General features: G+C 35.7%; 1 protein-coding gene across 2 annotated transcripts in view; it reads left to right on the top strand.

Annotated features, from left to right (window-relative positions):
- The window catches only part of PKN2 (protein kinase N2), a 140,498-nt gene extending 119,522 nt beyond the window's left edge, over positions 1 to 20,976 (top strand). For both annotated transcript variants that reach the window (XM_046004623.1, XM_046004613.1), the window contains 6 exons: positions 229 to 291; positions 1,470 to 1,546; positions 13,519 to 13,661; positions 17,979 to 18,086; positions 18,290 to 18,370; positions 18,456 to 20,976. In XM_046004623.1, the coding sequence (XP_045860579.1) occupies positions 229 to 291; positions 1,470 to 1,546; positions 13,519 to 13,661; positions 17,979 to 18,086; positions 18,290 to 18,370; positions 18,456 to 18,659 (676 nt within the window). In that variant the 3' untranslated portion in view covers positions 18,660 to 20,976. The remainder of the gene's footprint in view (positions 1 to 228; positions 292 to 1,469; positions 1,547 to 13,518; positions 13,662 to 17,978; positions 18,087 to 18,289; positions 18,371 to 18,455) is intronic.
- Positions 20,977 to 21,456: the final 480 nt, after the last annotated feature.

Raw genomic sequence — 21,456 nt, 5'->3', positions numbered from 1 at the left:
GTGACACCACCCCCAGGCAAAGTTAATGGCTTCCATTATAGAGATTGTATTTTTCTTTTTAATTTTACACTTATTTAGCACATGTGTTACTGTGTCTGGCACACAGTATGACTAAATAAATACTTGTGAAATTAGTTAACTACAGAATTCTGCTTTGAAGCATAAAAGTCTAAACTGGGATTCAAGAGCAGTAGAATTTATTAAACTTCTTTTGATTTATTTCTTCAGATTTTATGCTGCATGTGTAGTTCTTGGATTGCAGTATTTACATGAACACAAAATTGTTTATAGGTGAGTAAAGTTTTGATACTTTCTAATGGCTTACTTTTGGTGTGAATTCGAATTAAAAATAATTAAGAAAGATATTTTGTGTTTAACCAACTTTTTAATTTTCTTGTTCAAATGATAAGTGACCTCTAAAAATGTTAAGCTCCACTTCTAAAAGAAATAATTAATGCAGTAATTATATGATGAAACTTGTTTTTCTTCTGCCTGTTACATAACTAAAATAGTCAAATTACACGTTGGCCTATAATAACAAAAATCACCAATGGTATTCATTCTGGTGAATATTTTATGTTCAGCTGATCCACTGCTGAAAACTTTGACAGACCAATACTTCTCAAAATTTGTCCATGATAAAATAAGTAGCTTGTGCCAGAATATAAAACATCACCCTGCTTAAGTGTTGGTGTCAGCTAAATACTGTACTTGGTGACAAAGCTGATTTATGTACTAGTATAAGCACCTTACCAAATTGCAGGCTAGTAACAAATAGTTAATAGCCCAGCAGCCAAACAGTGGACTACTTTGAATAGCATTGCTTCTAGACTAGACAAATTCAGGAAGGCCAGTAAGAACCAGGAGACTAAAAACATCAATTTACTTACAACAGTATTTCCAAGGTAAGAGTTTTCTCTTGGTCTGATTTTACTCAAAGGATAAAATATTTGTAACTTAATTTTTAATCAGTTAGTATGGATAGATAGCTTTCTCTTTATTTTGCATTATTCTCTTAGAAGTTTAAACCTGCAGTCTTGATAACTTTATTTATACATGAGCTTGACAGTTTTTTCTTATGATTGGTGTGTAGACAAACTTTAAACTTAGTCCAAGTCAGATTTATGACAAATAACAAATTAATAAAATCAGAGTTAAAAATACTTGAACTCCTTCCATGTTTTAAAATACATATTTGAGTAGATAAAACATTTCCATTTTAAAATATTCTTCTCTATATAACAGGGCAAAAATTATTCAGAAACTATATTATGTAGAGAAATAAAGTTGCCAAAAGGAAAAGAGTGAACGTTTGTTATATAATATTTAAATCTCAAATCATAACTTAAAAAACTCATTTTTAGTAAAGTACTGCTCCTCATATTGAAATGATTTTTGTTCTACATTATCTACTGATCTTATTGATTTTTTTTTCATTTTGCATTTTTTTTTTTTTTAATCCTGAACAGAGATTTGAAATTGGATAACTTATTGCTAGATACAGAGGGCTTTGTGAAAATTGCTGATTTTGGTCTTTGCAAAGAAGGTAATTAGATATTTTAAAGTTCCTTTTCTAATAGATTACTATTCCTTTGTACTTGGTAGTTTTCAAATTTGTCTATAGAGAGTAAAATATATTTCTAACTTTAATTTATTCTTTATTAATATGTTATGGACTGTTCATAGCATTGTTATTACATTATTAAAATTCTGTGGATATGAATCATAAAACCTAAGATCATAAAACCTAAGATCTCTTTGTATAATTAATAATTCTGTCACTACTCTGAGAAAACATTGGTTAAGCACCAAATTTTTTACTTTGCTGGGACTGTACAGAGTACATTACATAGGCCTAATAACTTCTCTCCAGCTTCTTAAAACTTACAGTATTGTTAAATAAGAAGAAAAAATGCATATATATCAGAATCCTTCCTATATATTCAAAAGTAAATAAATAAACGGGAAATGTGAATCCAAGGTGGCAAAAGTGTAAAGACTGTAGGTGTATGCAACCATACAGCCCTAGCTTTGAATCCTGGCTTTGCCACTTACTTGCTGTGTTTTGGGATGAGTTTCTTCGAACCTCATTGAGTCTGTAATTTTTCTTCTTTAAGAGTATTTTGAGAATTGGAGATATGTGGCACAGTGCCTAACATATAGTAAATAGGTATTCTCATCTTGACATTTAGTACGTTGCATTGTAATGAACATTGTCTCTGCCTCCCTTCTATACTGGGTAGCTTCTTGTTTCTTATTCAGCTTTGTTTCCATAGCACATGTATAATATAGTGCTTGGCACATCTTAAGTATTCTGTGGACATCCGATTAATATAAGTAGTTGGACAAGTGAATGAGTGAACTCCATCACTTACCCCCAACCTCTTAATCTGAATCTGATAATATTTTTTTTTCTCTTATTGGACTTCCCTGTATTGAACACTGTTGATTTAAATGCTTTTGTTCCTCAGAATTTGTCCTTAGCTCATTGCTCTTCACTGCTAGTTTCTAACTGTAAGCAATATGCTAATGATTCCCAGATCTATTATTCCTTTCGTAACATAAATATTAACTATCTACTTGACAGCTTTGCTTGAATAGTCAATAGGTATCTCCAACACTATACAAACAAAAATAGTTTCTTTTCTTCAAATAGTCTAGTTTGTAGTTGATTTTGCCACAATCTTCTCAGCCTCCCAACTTGAAAATGTGTTACTATCCTGGACTCTGTTCTCTTCACTTTTCCATATCAAGTTAATGACCAAATTGTGCTGACATCTACCTTCTTAATATGTCTTAAACTTTTCATTTCCTCTCTACTAGTGCTAGCTGTCATCCAGTTTTGACAAAACTAATAGCCTCTTCACCTGTCCTCTATCTAGATTTTTTTTTCCTCCTTCAAATCCACCTGCCATGTAGTTGCCAAAATGCTTAAAGTGCCCATTAAATTCAAATCCGACCATGGCACACCCATGCTAAAAACCCTTCAAAGGCTAAGACATGGTACACAGTGCACTTCCTGGTCCCCACCCAGCTGTCTTGCTGCTCTCTGTCTAGTGCACTCTGCTCCAGCAACAATGAACTATTGACAGTCTTTGTCTCTCCACCAGTATCATCCATCTCAACTCTATTTGCTAAGTAACGTTTGCTCATCCTTCAAACTCAACTCAGGTGTTGCTTCACCAGAAAATTTACCTGAGGTTCCTCTCCTCTTATCTCACCTCCCAAGTCAACTTTAGGAGTCCTTTGTCAGTGTTTCCCTAATATCTTACTCATACTGTATCCTTATAAAATTATCAATATATGGAGCGCCTGGGTGGCTCAGTTGGTTAAGCTTCCCCAGCTCTTGATTTTGGCTCAGGTCATGATCTCAGGGTTGTGAGATTGAGCCTCATGTTGGGCTCTGCACCGAGCATGGAGCCTGCTTAAGATTCTCTTTATCTCTCTCCTGCTGCCCCTCCCCTGCACTCTCACCCTCTCTCTCTCTTTAAAAAAAAAAATAAAAACCTATATATATCTGCTTGCTTCCAGTGTCCTGTAAGCTCCTTAAAGACAAGAACTGTATCTTTCATTTTTATGTTTGTACCATTTGGCATGGATGCCTAGAACTTAACAGGTACACAGAAGATACATATTGAATAACTAGACTTATGAAACATGTTTTTCTTCATTATCATAAAAATATGTAGTATATTATAATAATAATAGCTAACAATTTTTGAGCATTTACAGTATGCCAGGTACTTTACCAAATGCTTCATGAGCATGATCTCCTTTAATTTTGAACAGTCTTGTGAAGGTAGGTAGTAGTATTAACTCCAGCATATAGATGAGGAAACTAGCCTTTGAGATTAGACAACTTTTTTAAACTTCTCACAGCTAACAAGTGGCAAAGCAAGAGTTTAAACCCAGATTTTCATGATTCTAGAGCCTTTAACTCCTTGGAGTTTTGCCAGTTTGAAGTCCTAGCTAATTCGGGTTACTTTCGCCTTTCTTTAAAAATACCAGGACAAGACAATTTATCAGAATGAATTAGATATGATAACTAAATTACTGTAATTGAGACACATATTACATTAAAATATCACAGATTTTATAATACCACTATTATAAACAAAAGTAAACAAAAAATTAGAGTAGCTTTATCCCAAAAGTATGGCATTTGTATTGTACACTAGTTGTGATCAAAGCATAGAATAAAGATCAAGAAACATTAGTTCTATTTCTGTCTTCCGTAACTAAGGTTTTCCTAATCTTGACCAAGTCATTTAAAAGGCTTTTGTAGACCTTAGCAGATACTATATCAACTTTTTTAAAATAATATTTTATTGAAAAAAAAAGTGTGACAATGTTAACAAAATTTTCCGAAAACAAAAAATTTCTCCACCCTTATATACTAATGTATTTAATTATGCTTTTCATGTCTTTATCTGTAGACTCACAAATTCATTTGAGATTTTCAGTTATTATACCTTTTAAAATTTATAATTGAGAACTTTTCTTCCAAATTCTTTCATAATATGCTTTATGAGGAGCTTTTTTTTTTTTTTTTAAAGATTTATTATTTGACAGAGAGAAATCACAAGAGAGGCAGGCAGAGAGAGAGAAAGGGAAGCAGGCTCTCCGCTGAGCAGAGAGCCCGATGTGGGACTCGATCCCAGGACCCCGAGATCATGACCTGAGCTGAAGGCAGCGGCTTAACCCACTGAGCCACCCAGGCGCCCCGCTTTATGAGGAGCTTTTAACACTTTAGAATATATTGAGACATTATCTTCAATATGTACAATGTATATTTGATTAATATATTACTGAATTATAAAATTAAACTAAATTCTGAGGAACATAAATTTGAGGGCTAGTTAACTAAAAGATTAATACCATATCTCTATATTTTATGACACATTTAGTTAATTTTTTAATCTTACTAGGGTTTTTTTTTTTTAAGATTTTATTTCTTTATTTGACAGAGATCACAAGTAGGCGGAGAGGCAGGCAGAGAAGAGGTGGGGAAGCAGGCCCCCAGCTAAGTAGAGAGCCTGATGCAGGACTCAATCCCAGGACCCTGAAATCATGACCTGAGCCAAAGGCAGAGGCTTAACCCACTGAGCCACCCAGGAACCCCTATTTTACCAGTTTTTTAATTTAATCCCAGTATAATTAATATACGATGTTAGATTTGTTTCAGATGTACAGTATAGTGAATCAGCCATCCTGTACATCACTCAGTGCTCATCATGATAAGTGTACTCTGTAATCCCCATCTCCTATTTCACCATGCCCCCACCCACCTCCCCTCTGGTAACCATTAGTTCTCTATAGTTAAGAGTCTGTTTCTTAATTTGTCTTCTTTTTTTCCTTTGTTTCCTAAATTACATATGCGTGAAACCATATAGTATTTGTCTTTCTTTGACTTATTTCACTTAGCATTATACTCTCTAACTCCATCTGTGTTGTTGCAAATGGCAAGATTTCATGCCTTTTTATACCTAAATAATATTCCGTTGTGTATATAGATATAGATATATATATACCACATCTTCTTTATTCACTCATCTATCAATAGACACTTGGGCTACTTCCATATTTTGGCTATTGTAAATAAACATAGGGGTGCCTATATCCTTTAAAATTGTTTGAGTGTTAAGTGCTAAGTGTTTTTGTGTTCTTTGGGTAAATACCCAGTAGTGTGATTACTGGATCATAAGGTAGTTCTATTTTTAAATTTTTGAGGAACTCCATACTGTTTTCCACAGTGGCTACACCAGTTTGCATTCCTACCAGCAGTGCACAAGGGTTCCTTTCTCTCCACATCCTCATCAATACCTGTTTCTTGTGTTTTTTATTTTAACCATTTGGACAGGTATGAGGTGATGTATCTCATTGTGGTTTTGATTTGCATTTTCCTGATGATGAGTGATATTGGACATCTTTTCATGTGTCTGTTGGTCATCCATGTGTCTTCTTTGGAGAAATGTCTATTCATGTCTTCTGCCCATTTTTTCTTTTTGTCACCCATTTTATTTTTTTTTTAATTTTTTTAATTTTTAATTTCTTATTTTTTTATAAACATATAATGTATTTTTATCCCCAGGGGTACAGGTCTGTGAATCGCCAGGTTTACACACTTCACAGCACTCTCCATAGCACATACCCTCCCCAATGTCCATAACCCCCCTCCCCCTCTCCCAACCCTCCTCCCCCCAGCAACCCTCAGTTTGTTTTGTGAGATTAAGAGTCACTTATGGTTTGTCTCCCTCCCAATCCCATCTTGTTTCATTTATTCTTCTCCTATCCCCCTAACCCCCCATGTTGCATCTCCACATCCTCATATCAGGGAGGTCATATGATAGTTGTCTTTCTCCGATTGACTTAACTTCACTAAGCATGATACCCTGTAGTTCCATCCACGTTGTCGCAAATGGCAAGATTTCATTTCTTGTGATGGCTGCATAGTATTCCATTGTGTATATATACCACATCTTCTTTATCCTTTCATCTGTTGATGGACATCTAGGTTCTTTCCATAGTTTGGCTATTGTAGACATTGCTGCTATAAACATTCGGGTGCACGTGCCCCTTTGGATCACTACGTTTGTATCTTTAGGGTAAATACCCAGTAGTGCAATTGCTGGGTCATAGGGTAGTTCTATTTTCAACATTTTGAGGAACCTCCATGTTGTTTTCCAGAGTGGTTGCACCAGCTTGCATTCCCACCAACAGTGTAGGAGGGTTCCCCTTTCTCCGCATCCTCACCAGCTTCTGTCATTTCCTGACTTACTAATTTTAGCTTTTCTGACTGGTGTGAGGTGGTATCTCATTGTGGTTTTGATTTGTATTTCCCTGATGCCGAGTGACGTGGAGCACTTTTTCATGTGTCTGTTGGCCATCTGGATGTCTTCTTTGCAGAAATGTCTGTTCATGTCCTCTGCCCATTTCTTGATTGGATTATTTGTTCTTTGGGTGTTGAGTTTGATAAGTTCTTTCTAGATTTTGGTTACTAGCCCTTTATCTGATATGTCATTTGCAAATATCTTCTCCCATTCTGTCAGTTGTCTTTTGGTTTTGTTGACTGTTTACTTTGATGTGCAAAAGCTTTTGATCTTGATGAAGTCCCAATAGTTCATTTTTGCCCTCACTTCCCTGCCTTTGGTGATGTTTCTAGAAAGAAGTTGCTGTGGCTGAGGTTGAAGAGGTTGCTGCCTGGTTTCTCCTCAAGGATTTTAATGGATTCCTCTCTCACATTGAGGTCTTTCATCCATTTGGAGTCTATTTTTGTATGTGGTATAAGGAAATGGTCCAGTTTCATTCTTCTGCATTGGCTGTCCAATTTTCCCAACATCATTTGTTAAAGAGACTGTCTTTTTTCCATTGGACATTCTTTCCTGTTTCATCAAAGATTAGTTGACCATAGAGTTCAGGGTCTATTTCTGGGCTCTCTATTCTGTTCCATTGATCTATGTGTCTGTTTTTGTGCCAGTATCATGCTGTCTTGATGATGACAGCTTTGTAATAGAGCTTGAAGTCCGGAATTGTGATGCCACCAACTTTGGCTTTCTTTTTCAATATTCCTTTGGCTATTCGAGGTCTTTTCTGGTTCCATATAAACTTTAGGATTATTTATTCCATTTCTTTGAAAAAAATGGATGGTATTTTGATAGGGATTGCATTAAATGTGTAGATTGCTTTAGGTAGCATAGACATTTTCAAAATATTCATATAATCCAGGAGCATGGAACATTTTTCGATTTCTTTGTGTCTTCCTCAATTTCTTTCATGAGTACTTTATAGTTTTCTGCATATAGATTCTTAGCCTCTTTGGTTAGGTTTATTCCTAGGTATTTTATAGTTTTGGGTGCAATTGTAAATGGGATTGACTCCTTAATTTCTCTTTCTTCTATCTTGTTGGTGTACAGAAATGCAACTGATTTCTGTGCATTGATTTTTATATCCTGACACTTTACTGAATTCCTGTACAAGTTCTAGCAGTTTTGGAGTGGAGTCTTTTGGGTTTTCCACATATAGTATCATATCATCTGCGAAGAGTGATATCATATCACTTTATCATATCATATCTTCTGTGAAGATAGTATCATATCATCTTCTTTGCCGATTTGGATGCCTTTAATTCCCTTTTGTTTTCTGATTGCTGAGGCTAGGACTTCTAGTACTATGTTGAATAGCACTGGTGATAATGGACATCCCTGCCGTGTTCCTGACCTTAACGGAAAAGGTTTCAGTTTTTCTCCATTGAGAATGATATTTGCAGTGGGTTTTTCATAGATGGCTTTGATAATATTGAGGTATGTGCCTCTATCCCTACACTTGAAGAGTTTTGATCAGGAAGGGATGCTGTACTTTGTCAAATGCTTTTTCAGCATCTTTTGAGAGTATCATATGGTTCTTGTTCTTTCTTTGATTAATGTGTTGTATCACACTGATTGATTTGCGGATGTTTAACCAACCTTGCAGCCCTAAAATAAATCCCACTTGGTCATGGTGAATAATCCTTTTAATGTACTGTTGAATCCTATTGGCTAGTATTTTGGTGAGAATTTTTGCTTCTGTGTTCATCAAGGATATTGGTCTGTAGTTCTCTTTTTTGGTGGGATCCTTGTCTGGTTTTGGGATCAAGGTGATGCTGGCTTCATAAAATGAGTTTGGAAGTTTTCCTTCCATTTCTATTTTTTGGAACAGTTTCAGGAGAATAGGAATTAGTTCTTCTTTAAATGTTTGGTAGAATTCCCCTGGGAAGCCATCTGGCCCTGGGCTTTTGTTTGTTTGGAGATTTTTGATGACTGTTTCAATCTCCTTACTGGTTATGGGCCTGTTCAGGTTTTCTATTTCTTCCTGGTTCAGTTGTTGTGGTAGTTTATATGTCTCTAGGAATGCATCCATTTCTTCCAGATTGTCAAATTTGTTGGCGTAGAGTGGCTCACAGTATGTTCTTATAATTGTCTGTATTTCCTTGGTGTTAGTTGTGATCTCTCCTCTTTCATTCATGATTTTATTTATTTGGGTCCTTTTTCTTTTCTTTTGGATAAGTCTGGCCAGGGGTTTATCAATCTTACTGATTCTTTCAAAGAACCAGCTCCTAGTTTCGTTGATTTGTTCTATTGTTTTTTTGGTTTCTATTTCATTGATTTCTGGTCTGATCTTTATGATTTCTCTTCTCCTGCTGGGTTTAGGGTTTCTTTCCTGTTCCTTCTCCAGCTCCTTTCGGTGTAGGGATAGGTTGTGTACTTAAGACCTTTCTTGTTTCCTGAGAAAGGCTTGTATCACTATATATTTTCCTCTCAGGACTGCTTTTGCTGTGTCCCACAGATTTTGAACCATTGTGTTTTCATTATCATTTGTTTCCATGAATCTTTTCAATTCTTCTTTAATTTCCTGGTTGACCCATTCATTCTTTAGAAGGATGCTGTTTAGTCTCCATGTATTTGGGTTCTTTCCAAATTTCCTCTTGTGATTGAGTTCTAGCTTCAGAGCATTGTGGTATGAAAATATTCAGGGAATGATCCCAATCTTTTGGTACTCGTTGAGACCTGATTTGTGACCCTGGATGTGATCTATTCTGCAGAATGTTCTATGTGCACTAGAGAAGAATGTGTATTCTGTTGCTTTGGGATGAAATGTTCTGAATATATCTGTGATGTCCATCTGGTCCAGTGTGTCATTTAAGGCCTTTATTTCCTTGTTGATCTTTTGCTTGGATGATCTGTCCATTTCATTGAGGGGAGTGTTAAAGTCCCCTACTATTATTGTATTATTATTGATGTGTTTCTTTGATTTTGTTATTAATTGGTTGATATAGTTGGCTGCTCCCACGTTAGGGGCATAGATATTTAAAATTGTTAGATCTTCTTGTTCGACAGGCCCTTTGAGTATGATATAGTGTCCTTCCTCATCTCTTATTATAGTCTTTGGCTTAAAATCTAATTGATCTGATATAAGGATTGCCACCCCAGCTTTCTTCTGGTGCCTGTTAGCATGGTAAATTGTTTTCCACCCCCTCACTTTAAATCTGGAGGTATCTTTGCATCTAAAATGAGTTTCTTGTAAGCAACATATAGATGAGTTTTGTTTTTTTATCCATTCTGATAACCCTGTGTCTTTTGATCGGGGCATTTAGCCCATTAACATTCAGGGTAACTACTGAGAGATATGAATCTAGTGCCATTATATTGCCTGTAAGGTGACTGTTAATGTATATTGTCTCTGTACCTTTCTGATCTACTACTTTTAGGCTCTCTCTTTGCTTAGAGGACCCCTTTCAATATTTCCTGTAGAGCTGGTTTGGTGTTTGCAAATTCTTTCAGTTTTTGTTTGTCCTGGAAGCTTTTTATCTCTCCTTCTATTTTCAATGATAGCCTAGCTGGATAGAGTATTCTTGGCTGCATGTTTTTCTCGTTTAGTGCTCTGAATATATCATGCCAGGTCTCTGTGGATAAGTCTGCTGCCAATCTAATATTTTTACCATTGTATGTTACAGACTTCTTTTCCCTGGCTGCTTTCAGGATTTTCTCTTTGTCACTAAGACTTGTAAATTTTACTATGGGTGACAGGGTGTGGACCTATTCTTGTTGATTTTGAGGGGGGTTCTCTGCACCTCCTGGATTTTGATGCTTGTTCCCTTTGCCATATTAGGGAAATTCTCTCCAATAGACCTTCTGCTCCCCTCTCTCTTTCTTCTTCTTCTTCTGGAATCCCAATTATTCTTTTTTTTTTTTTTTTTTTTTTTTCAGTGTAACAGTATTCATTGTTTTTGCACAACACCCAGTGCTCCATGCAAAACGTGCCCTCCCTATTACCCACCACCTCTTCCCCCAACCTCCCACCCCTGACCCTTCAAAATGGAATCCCAATTATTCTAATGTTGTTTCGTCTTATGGTTTCACTTATCTCTCGAATTCTCCCCTCGTGGTCCAGTAGCTGTTTGTCCCTCTTTTGTTCAGCTTTTTATTCTCTGTCATTTGGTCTTCTATATCACTAATTCTTTCTTCTGCCTCATTTATCCTAGCAGTAAGAGCCTTCACTTTTTATTGCACCTCATTAATAGCTTTTTTGATTTCGACTTGGTTAGATTTTAGTTCTTTTATTTCTCCAGAAAGGGCTTTTATATCTCCAGAGAGAGTTTCTCTAATATCTTCCATGCCTTTTTCGAGCCCGGCTAGAACCTTCAGAATTGTCCTTCTGAACTCTGGATCTGACATATTACCAATGTCTGTATTGATTAGGTCCCTAGCCTTCAGTACTGCCTCTTGTTCTTTTTTTTGTGGTGAATTTTTGCACCTTGTCATTTTGTCCAGTTAAGAGTATAATGAAGGAGCAAGTAAAATACTAAAAGGGTGGCAGTGGCCCCAGAAAAATGCGCTTTAACCGAACCAGAAGAGACCCCAAATAGTGGGGGGAGAAAGGGGATAAAAAGAAAAAAATTTTAAAAAGAAAACAAAGAAAATATATAAAAAGGAAAAAATATATATATTAGATAAACTAGTTAAAAAACGTTAAAAAAGAAAAGGGTAAAAGTTTAAAAAAATTTAGCAGAAGAAGAAAAAAGAAAGAAAAAAATTGAAAAAAAAATTAAATTAACCACAAGACTAAAGAATCATGGGGAGAAAGCCATGAGTTCCGTGCTTTGCTTTCTCCTCCTCTGGAATTTGCTGCTGTCCTAGGTATTGAACCTGCTTTCCTTGGTAGATGAACTTTGTGCTGGCTGGATTTTTTGTTGATCTTCTGGGGGAGGGGCCTGTTGTAGTGACTCTCAAGTGTCTTTGCCCAGGCAGAATTGCACCGCCCTTAACAGTGGCCGGACTAAGTAATTGGCTCAGGTTGGCTTTCGGGAGCTTCTGTTCCCTGAACGCTTTCCAGAGGACAGGAATGAAAATGGCGGCCTCCCAATCTCCGGCCGGAGGAGCCAAGAGCCCGGGGCCCCACTCCTCAGTGCGACCCCAGCGAACAGTACCCAATCACTCCCGTATCCCCGGCCTCCAGCTGCGCTCCGAGCTCACCCAGCCTGTGACCGGTTCAAGGTAACCCCGAGCTGAGAGCTTAGTCCTCGGCTCTGTCTCTGTAGCCCGCTTCCCCGTTCTAATACCTGCGAGCTCTGCGACACTCCGACACCCCCGATCCTTCTGTGACCCTCGGGACCTGGGGCCACGCTGACCCTGCATGTGCTTCACCCCAGTTTAGCCTCTGGAGCAATGTCCCTCAGTGGAACAGATTTTTAAAAGTCCTGATTTTGTGCTCCGTTGCTCCACCGCTTGCCTGGAGCCGGCCCCTCCCCCTGCGGTCTATCTTCCCGTTGTTTTGGATTCACTTCTCCGCCAGTCCTACCTTTCAGAAAGTGGTTGATTTTCTGTTTCTAGAATTGCTGTTCTTCTTCTCTTCGATCTCCTGTTGGATTTGTAGGTGTTTGCAATGTTTAGATAAGCTGTCTAGCTGATCTCCTGCTACCTGATGTAGTCTCAGCCTGCTACTTCTCAGCCATCTTCTCTTCTGCCCATTTTTTAATTGGATTATTTATTTTTGGTGGTATTGAGTTGTATTAGTTCTTTATATATTTTGGATGCTAACGCTTTTTCGGATATGTCATTTGCAGACATCTTCTCCCATCCAATAGGTTGTCTTTTAGTTTGGTTGATTGTTTCCTTCACTATGTAGAAATTTTTATTTTAGTGTAGTCCCAGTAGCTTACTTTTGTTTTTATTTCCCTTGTGTCAGGAGACCTATGAAGAAAGATATTGCCATGGCCAATGTCAGAGAAGTTACTGCCTATGTTTACTTTTATGATTTTTATGGCTTCAGATATCACATTGAGGTCTTTAATCCATTTTGAGTTTATTTTTTGTATGTCTAGCTTCATACTTTTGCATGTAGCTGTCTAGTTTTCCCAGTACCATTTGTTGAAAAGACTTTCTTTTTCCCATTGCATATTCTTGCCTCTTTTGTTGAAGATTAATTGACCACATAATTATGGGTTTGTTTCTGGGGATTTCTGTCCCATTTCATAGATCTATATGTCTGTTTTTGTGCCAGTACCATAATGTTTTGATTACTGTAGGTTTGTAGTATAACTTAAAATCTAGAATTGTGATACCTCCCGTTTTGTTTTTCTTTTTCAAAATTGTTTTGGTGGCTAACTCTGGATTATCTAAGGGTTTGCTTTTTTGGTATTTTCTATACTAATTGTTATTTTTATAATAGAAATTGAAGCTTAGAATCGGTTTTTTTTGTTTTAGCTTCTTAACATCACTTGTAATGATAAGAAAGAGAAAATAAGTACATGAAATATAAAAAATTTTATTTCTTTTTGCCCATTAATTAAATAGTAGAGTTGCTATTGCACAGTTTTCTCTATACCAGTCTTTAACGTTTTACTTAAAAGTCTGGGATATCTTAAGTTTGCTCACCATACACAAATGTGGAACTTTAATTTTGCTTCCTAAGGATGCATCTGTTGTTTTATCTATCATCTAGATTTTTTCTTTGCTAACAAATACTTAAATTTTACCTTTTCAGGTATGGGATATGGAGATAGAACAAGCACATTTTGTGGCACTCCTGAATTTCTTGCCCCAGAAGTATTAACAGAAACATCCTATACAAGAGCTGTAGATTGGTGGGGACTTGGTGTTCTTATATATGAAATGCTCGTTGGTGAGGTAAGCAGTATAAAATAGGTGAGAGACAAATGAGGAAAGATGATTGAAAGAACAAAAGGTGTCATTTATAAATTATTTAGTATGTCTTCTGAATAAGTGGAACTTAAGTTTTATACATATTTATAAAATACTAATAATTGCCTATGATTGTATCTTATACTCTATACCTGTAACAAAAAGTTGGCTATACATTGGTCAAAATAAATATTACCTTCAAAAAAGGTATTGTAGAATTTAAAAGAATTAAAAGATTAATATATCCCCCCCCCTCCTGTTTTCTTTAAATTAACTTAAAATAAATTTCAGGGGTGTACCTGCGTGGCTCAGTTGGGTGTCTTACCCTTGGTTTTGGCTTAGGTCATGAGATTGAGTTCCTCATTCAGCTCCACACACAGTGTGGAGTCGGCTTAAGATATTCCCCCTTTCCCTCCGCCCACCCCACTCATGTGTGCATGCACTTGCTCACTCTCCCTGAAAAAACTAATTTCTGGGGATAGCTTCATTTTACACAGAAATTGTTACTACTTAGAAAATGGTGAGTTATATCTAATAAAGTAACAATAACTAGCTAATCTATTTTGTTACAAATTGTTGGAAATGATAAATTAGAATTGGGAAAGGGTAGATATTAAGACACATTTGTTAGACAAGTAATTGAAAACTGCTTAGAGGGACTTGATGATCTTGGGATGCAAAAAAAAAAAAAAAGCTTGGTTCATTGCTTTGCAGTTTTCCCAGCACCAGCAATCTTTTTTGTACAGTCTAAGGTGTGAATAAATTAGGAGCTGAATAAATGATTAACCAAATTATTGAATGTCAGAAATTTCTAAAGTTTTCCTGTGTATTATCATTTAATGATACTTGTCCCAAACAAAGGATTTTAGTCTATCCAAAAGACAAACCCTTTGGTATATCAAATTGGAGTGGATACTTAGAAAAGGAGGAGAAGAAATGGCTGATTAAAATGTTTACCATGTGCTAGGCACTGTCTTTTTTGCTTTATAAATATTAGCTGATTTAATTTCTCACCAGTCTTTAATGAGCTCAGTACTACTAGTCTTATTCCCATTTTAAGGTATAAATGGAGACACAAAGAAGTTAAAGTACTTAAAGTCACAGAGCTCTCATGTGGTACAGCTGGGATTTTTTAACTCTGGCTCTCTGGCTTCACAGCCTCTCTAAACCATTATGTGTTGCTACCTCAGGGTATGGAATCTGCCCAGACTTACTTCTGTTCTTAAGACCAGTGATCCAGATCAGAAAATTTTACCTCTATCTCAAAAAGCTGTATTACAGCATTATAGGATGGAAAGATATATTTTATCCCTAATCCACAGTGATCTTTGCTTTCAAAGAATCCCACAAGCACTCATAATAGTTGTTTCTATAAACTCTGGCATACATGATCTCCCCACCCAACTTTTTTTTTTTTTTTAAAGATTTTATTTATTTATTTGACAGACAGCAGAGAGGCAGGCAGGGGTTGGTGGGGGGTGGGCAGGCTCCCTGCAGAGCAGAGAGCCAGATGCGGGGCTTGATCCCAGGACCCTGGGATCATGACCTGAGCTGAAGGCAGAAGCTTTAACCCACAGAGCCACCCAGGCGTCCCCCTTTTTTTTCCTTCTTAAGAAATATTTTTGCTGCTTTGTTTTTTCAAATGTGGTGTATTCATTTATGTATGAGATTTAATTCGGTTACCAAAAACTATATGCTAGCTTAAAATTTATTCCCCAAATTAGAGCTGACAGGCAAAAAATGTGAATTTATTATAAAATAACTGCAGAATTAAGAGCCAGTCAGTTCTACCTCCTCCTATCCTGAAGTGACTGGACTGCAGTGAACAGATGAGGAAGCTCTTCTGTATTTTTTAAAAGAGCTTCTAATTGATTAACCTTCTAATTACTAGGATATAAAAGACAAAGGATCCAGCTGTTCCTTCCGTTTTTTTATTGCAGTATCCTTTTTCTTTAGCATCTTTATAAGAGGATAGTTGGGAAAAGAACTACTCTGAAAACTTACTGATATACTTTATACTTTTATAGCTTTAGTAAAATTTTGGCAGTAACTTTTAACTGTGATAAAAGTGAGGTTTGGCTAAAGTTTATGTCTGATTTCTCTGTTGTTACAAATGAAAACTCACTGGGTGTATTGTGCATTTTCAAATTTGTTTTGAGATTTGTATTTGTGTTTGTATGGGTTTTGAGGACTGGAAAGACTCCAGGAATAAACTAAGTCCCTTTTGCAGTGCCAAATGAGAATGAAAGTATTAAGAGAAGTTTTAAATAAACTTAGATACTAGAGTTGGACTCTTGACATCTGAAGAGACCATTGAATTCTTTTTATATCTGCTTCAGACACATTTGTTAGTATTCTGTTGTTAGTTCTGTTAGCTTACAATCGACTTACAGAAACAAGGAATTTTAACATCTTAATGAATATGTGGGTATATCTTCACTATTCAGGAATTTATAGAGTGACATTTTTTTTAAGTTTTTATTTATTTGACAATCAGAGATCACAAGTAGGCAGAGAGGCAGGCAGAGAGAGAGGAGGAAGCAGCCTCCCCACTGAGCCAAGAGCCCGATGCGGGGCTCGATCCCAGGACCCTGAAATCATGACCTGAGCCGAAGGCAGAGGCTTAACCCTCTGAGCCACCCAGGTGCCCCTAGGGTGACATTTTTTAAATTCAAAATTGACTCATCAAATAAAAGTGCTTTGTATTACCACCTGAAATTCTGATTGAGTATCCTTGTGAAATAGAATTTTCCTCTCATTTGCTTCTGTCTCAATCCCAGAAAGAAATTTTATTATCCCACATGGTAGATATTTCATTTATCTACTTGATTTATCTATTTTGAGTGAGCAAATGAGGTTTTGATAACTGAAAAGTTTGAAATTTCCTTACATATGTGCAGTAAGATTGGCAGCTCAGCTTTAGGAAGTTGGGTTCTAAATTCATTTTTATATACTCCTCAGGTCAAAGATCCCTCTCTTTCCATTAGTACTGCTTTCTCACGGCTCTTATTCATTAATAACTTTACAGGCGTCAAACGGTCAAATCTAAGTCATCTCAAATTGTGAGGTAATAAGTCTTATTTCATAGCCACATTTCAACATGGTTGAGTTTATCCCTTTGTGCATCAGATTTTTTTTTTTAAGATTTTATTTATTTCTTTGTCAGAGAGAGAGAGTGCAAGCACAGGCAGACAGAGTGGCAGGCAGAGACACAGAGAGAAGCAGGCTCCCTGCTGAGCAAGGAGCCCGATGTGGAATTCAGTCCTAGGACGCTGGGATCATGACCTGAGCTGAAGGCAGCCGCTTAAACAACTGAGCCACCCAGGCATCCCTGTGCATCAAATTGTTAAGCTGAATGTAATTTAACTACCTTTTTTATGATTTAGGGTCATTACTATCATTATGAACAACAGTTTTAATACTCTGCTAACTGAAATGCCCTAAGACTGGTTGTATATAGAGCTTAAATTAAAAATGCCTAGAAAGGGGCGCCTGGGTGGCTCAGTGGATTAAGCCGCTGCCTTCGGCTCAGGTCATGCTCTCAGGGTCCTGGGATCGAGCCCCGCATCGGGCTCTCTGCTCTGCAGGGAGACTGCTTCCTCCTCTCTCTCTGCCTGCCTCTCTGCCTACTTGTGATCTCTCTCTCTGTCAAATAAATAAATAAAATCTTTAAAAAAAAAAATCTTTTAAAAAATAAATAAATAAATAAATAAAAAATAAAAATGCCTAGAAATGTGTGCTTTTGAGTTTAATAGTATAGTCATTATACCTGAAGATCGCTCATTGTGTTTTGCTAATTAATTTTCTGTTGACTGAAATTCAGCACATCCATATCAGAAATATTCCCACAAACTCTGTGCTTCTGTGGTTACACTTATTACCATATTTATCCATTTCCTTCTGTCTTTCCACAAAATTGAGCTTCTTGAGGAACGTGTTAATAATCTAAATATTTTTCAGCATGTAGTAGGCACTCAAAACATTGACTGTCAGGCCAGATGAATAAATGAATAAAACAAAATGGTATGGAATTAACTGAAAGATGGTATTATGTAATATAACCAAATGTGTTATTAGAGTCTGGGAAATAAAGTTGAAGAAGATTTCAGTGAGAGTATATAGTGTATCATCTGGTTAATCTATTGGGTCTCTTTTGTGGCTTCTTATAGTCCTTGTTTTATTTTTTGGTAGTTTGGTTTGTCGTTTTTCCTCACTGCCTGGTTCTTGGTTATACTTTGGATAGGTGATAAGATTTTACAGTATTAAAATTCATTTTGACTTACTCAAAGATATTTTTTCTAGTCTCCCTTTCCTGGTGATGATGAAGAGGAGGTTTTTGACAGTATTGTAAATGATGAAGTAAGGTATCCAAGGTTCTTATCTACAGAAGCCATATCAATAATGAGAAGGGTAAGAAATAATGGTTTATAAACTACTTATATTGAAGGATATTTCTCAATTCGAATTTTAGAAGTTGTTTTTCACTTCATAGATATTGCATGGTTTAGACAAACATATACCAAAACAACATCTAAATCTTTGCAGGTTATAAGAACCTTTATCAGTGAAGTCACTGCTTTTATTTTAACTTTTATACTTTATGTTAATGTTAGCTATTAAGAAGAAATCCTGAGCGGCGCCTTGGAGCCGGTGAGAAAGATGCAGAGGATGTAAAAAAGCACCCATTTTTCCGGGTAAGTGTGAAAGTTTAAAATTTTTTGTGAAGCTAGCAATTAGGTGTAGGAAACTAAACTGGTCATTTTATATTTTGGAATCCAGCTAATTGATTGGAGTGCTCTCATGGACAAAAAAGTCAAGCCACCATTTGTACCTACCATTAGAGGACGAGAAGATGTTAGCAATTTTGATGATGAATTTACCTCAGAAGCACCTATTCTGACTCCACCTCGAGAACCAAGGATACTTTCAGAAGAGGAACAAGAAATGTTCAGAGATTTTGACTACATTGCTGATTGGTGTTAAATTCCTAGACACTGTGAAACCAAGCAAACTGACTCACAAGAAGACCTCTTAACAATAGCAACCCTTCATTTGCTCTCTGTGCCACCAGTAGCTTCTGAGTTTTTTGTTTAAACACATGAAGATTTCTTAAAAGACTATACTAAAATCTTCTTGAAAGTGGCTTCTTAATGTATTTTCAACGTAAATCTGAGCACTGGAAACAGTTTCATGGAGTTTAAGTGAAATGAACATCAGCCATGAAAACCTATCACAAATGAATACTTTTGGATCAATAGTCTATTTAAAAAGAAAAGAAAAGAAAAAAAAAAAACCACTCTTCCACAGTCCTTAGCTATGCCTTAAGTGAAAGGAAGGTTAATCATTTCACTCCATTTAGCTATATTTTACAAAAAGAACAAAAGGGCCTGGGATGTTATTATTATTTACACATAGTAATTTTGTTTGAATAAGGCAAATGCTCTTTTTTTAATGAAATAACTGTAATATCAAAAAAAGTGCACATTTTTTGGCTTTTTAAAATAATGAATTGATGTCTTGTTTTATAAATTTTCTATATTTATTAGGAAAAAAAATTTTATTGCCTTATCTTTACCAACCATGTTACAGAGCCTCATAGCTTTCCAGCAGAGCTACCTGCCAAACAATTTTTTGTTCATTAAACCATGCTGAAACAAACAGGAACAACTAAACATCAGCATTCACTTAAAATTTTAAGAACGAGGACTTCTGATTAGCCTGAACCAAGATACTGTATTACCTGTATGCATTCCCAAAGTCTAGACACTTGATATGTTCAATCATACCTTCTTCCAAAATCAATGAACTAATTACTCCTTTTTTGATATTCATTGTACATTTATCAACCCAGTTTATCTTGTTCTTGTGTCTACTGTAGAAGGGAACTATATCTGTTAAAACATGGGAATTGTCATTGTATACATGCTGTGAACATGTATATGTGTAAGTTGTAATGTATTCTATGTTGTAGGTTTATTATTTAAGTTCACCACTTCATCACTTTTGTACGGTGGCCAAGCAGACGCCTCAAACTCCAGCATTTACATTAAGTGCATTTGTACATTTTAGGCCACTGGATCCAGATTTTATATTGGCAGTTACTGAGGGCAAAAGCAATATATTGTAACAGAATGTATAAATATTTTTGATAAAACAGTCTATATTTTATAAAAACTATTATAACACTAAAGCTGTACCTCAAAAGTCTCAAAAACAATTTGATCAAATACTTTTTACAACTTTTCAGAGGATCCATTTGTGGCTTTTTTAATGCTATTATAGGAAGCCATGACTCTTCCACTTGCCTGGAGTTTTTTGGGTTTTTTTGTTGTTGTTAGTTTTTGCACTCTTTTCCTCCTAGTCTACAACTTTACTCTTTTTACTTAGTTCAATAATAACATCTTTGATTCTGTGCTTAGCATATTAGGGTCGTCATATCTCAGGAATAGCAAATTGTTAACTAACCATGCTAAATTAACCATTTAATCGCAATGATCTCATGTCTTAAAAATTGTTCAAATTTAAATTCTATGAGAAGCGTGAAAGCACATTGATTTATAGAAAGTTTATATTTCAGCCTTGCTAGGTATGTTGGCATGTTTTTGTGTACTCCAAGAACAATTAAAATTGTTCAGAGGTAATTCATATTTCCTTCCAAATTAATTATTACCCAAGATTCCTTGGGGGAAAATCTTACAGAAACAGGGAGCAGTGTGTTTTAAAGTTATTTTAAAATGCCAGTTAACTTCTTTGTTAAAGGACAGTAGAGGATCTTAGCTTTATTGTCCAGCTTTAATTTACAGTGTTAACACAACACGAGAAAAACACTAAATACTTTTGAGGTACAGTCTGCTCACCTTTTCTGGTTCTCAAATATGCATAGAAAGCAATGTCTAAAATAGACTTTTAGCATTAAAAACTGACATAGCATTTTGTAACTACACAGTGTACAGAAATTTTTTTTTAATTGAAGTCAATCACTAAAAAAATTAGAGGGCAGGGTATATCACACAATTAAGCTGAAGAAAGCACTAATATTTTCTGTAGTTTTTAAAATATATATATATTTTAGTCAGATTTTAAAATTTTAAACTCTATAGAGTGTAAATATATTTTGCTATTACTGTATGTGTAAGTGACTGCTCAAGCACTTTGTAAGGAAATTATTAGTATATTTTAGAATGGTACACTATGCATTCAAATGAAATGTGCCTTTATGTCATTCTAAGAAAAAAGTGTTTTGCAGTCATAAATTACCACAAATGCACAAATTAAAGTTTAAATAGATTATAATTTGTAACTTTGGTTTTAAGTATTATTTCCCTTTGGAAGCTTCCTGCCGGTCAAAATATGTATTAGTTCTACTATAATCAAGATCTCAAAGACTAACTTTACTTAGCTTTCTTGCAAGTGCTTTTTGCCCTGCTAAGGCAAAATCTGATTCAGAGCGAATTGTCCTCTTCACTGGTAGTAATGGGAAAAGTTTGCATTCTACTTGTATACTATCAATAGTATCTTTTGTTCACTGGATATTATAGGATACCTTCTGTGTCCTACACACTGAGGATATAAAGATGAAAAAAAATCAAAGTCTTAATAAATGAAAAACAGTGTGCATTAAAATGTAAGCACCAGTAATATATGTAGCATTCTCTTGTTTGAGCTTTATTTTAGGACCTGACCTTTCAGAAATTAGGTAAATGAAAACAGAATGCTAGTCATTTTATAGTCATCTTAATCAAATATTATAGATGGAATATTTTAGAAATATAAAATGATC

The sequence above is a fragment of the Meles meles genome, chromosome 1, assembly GCF_922984935.1.
Source record: "Meles meles chromosome 1, mMelMel3.1 paternal haplotype, whole genome shotgun sequence".
NCBI classification, from domain to species: Eukaryota; Metazoa; Chordata; class Mammalia; order Carnivora; family Mustelidae; genus Meles; species Meles meles.
The sequence above is the reverse complement of the archived record's forward strand: the minus strand, read 5'-3'. Positions and strand labels throughout refer to the sequence as shown.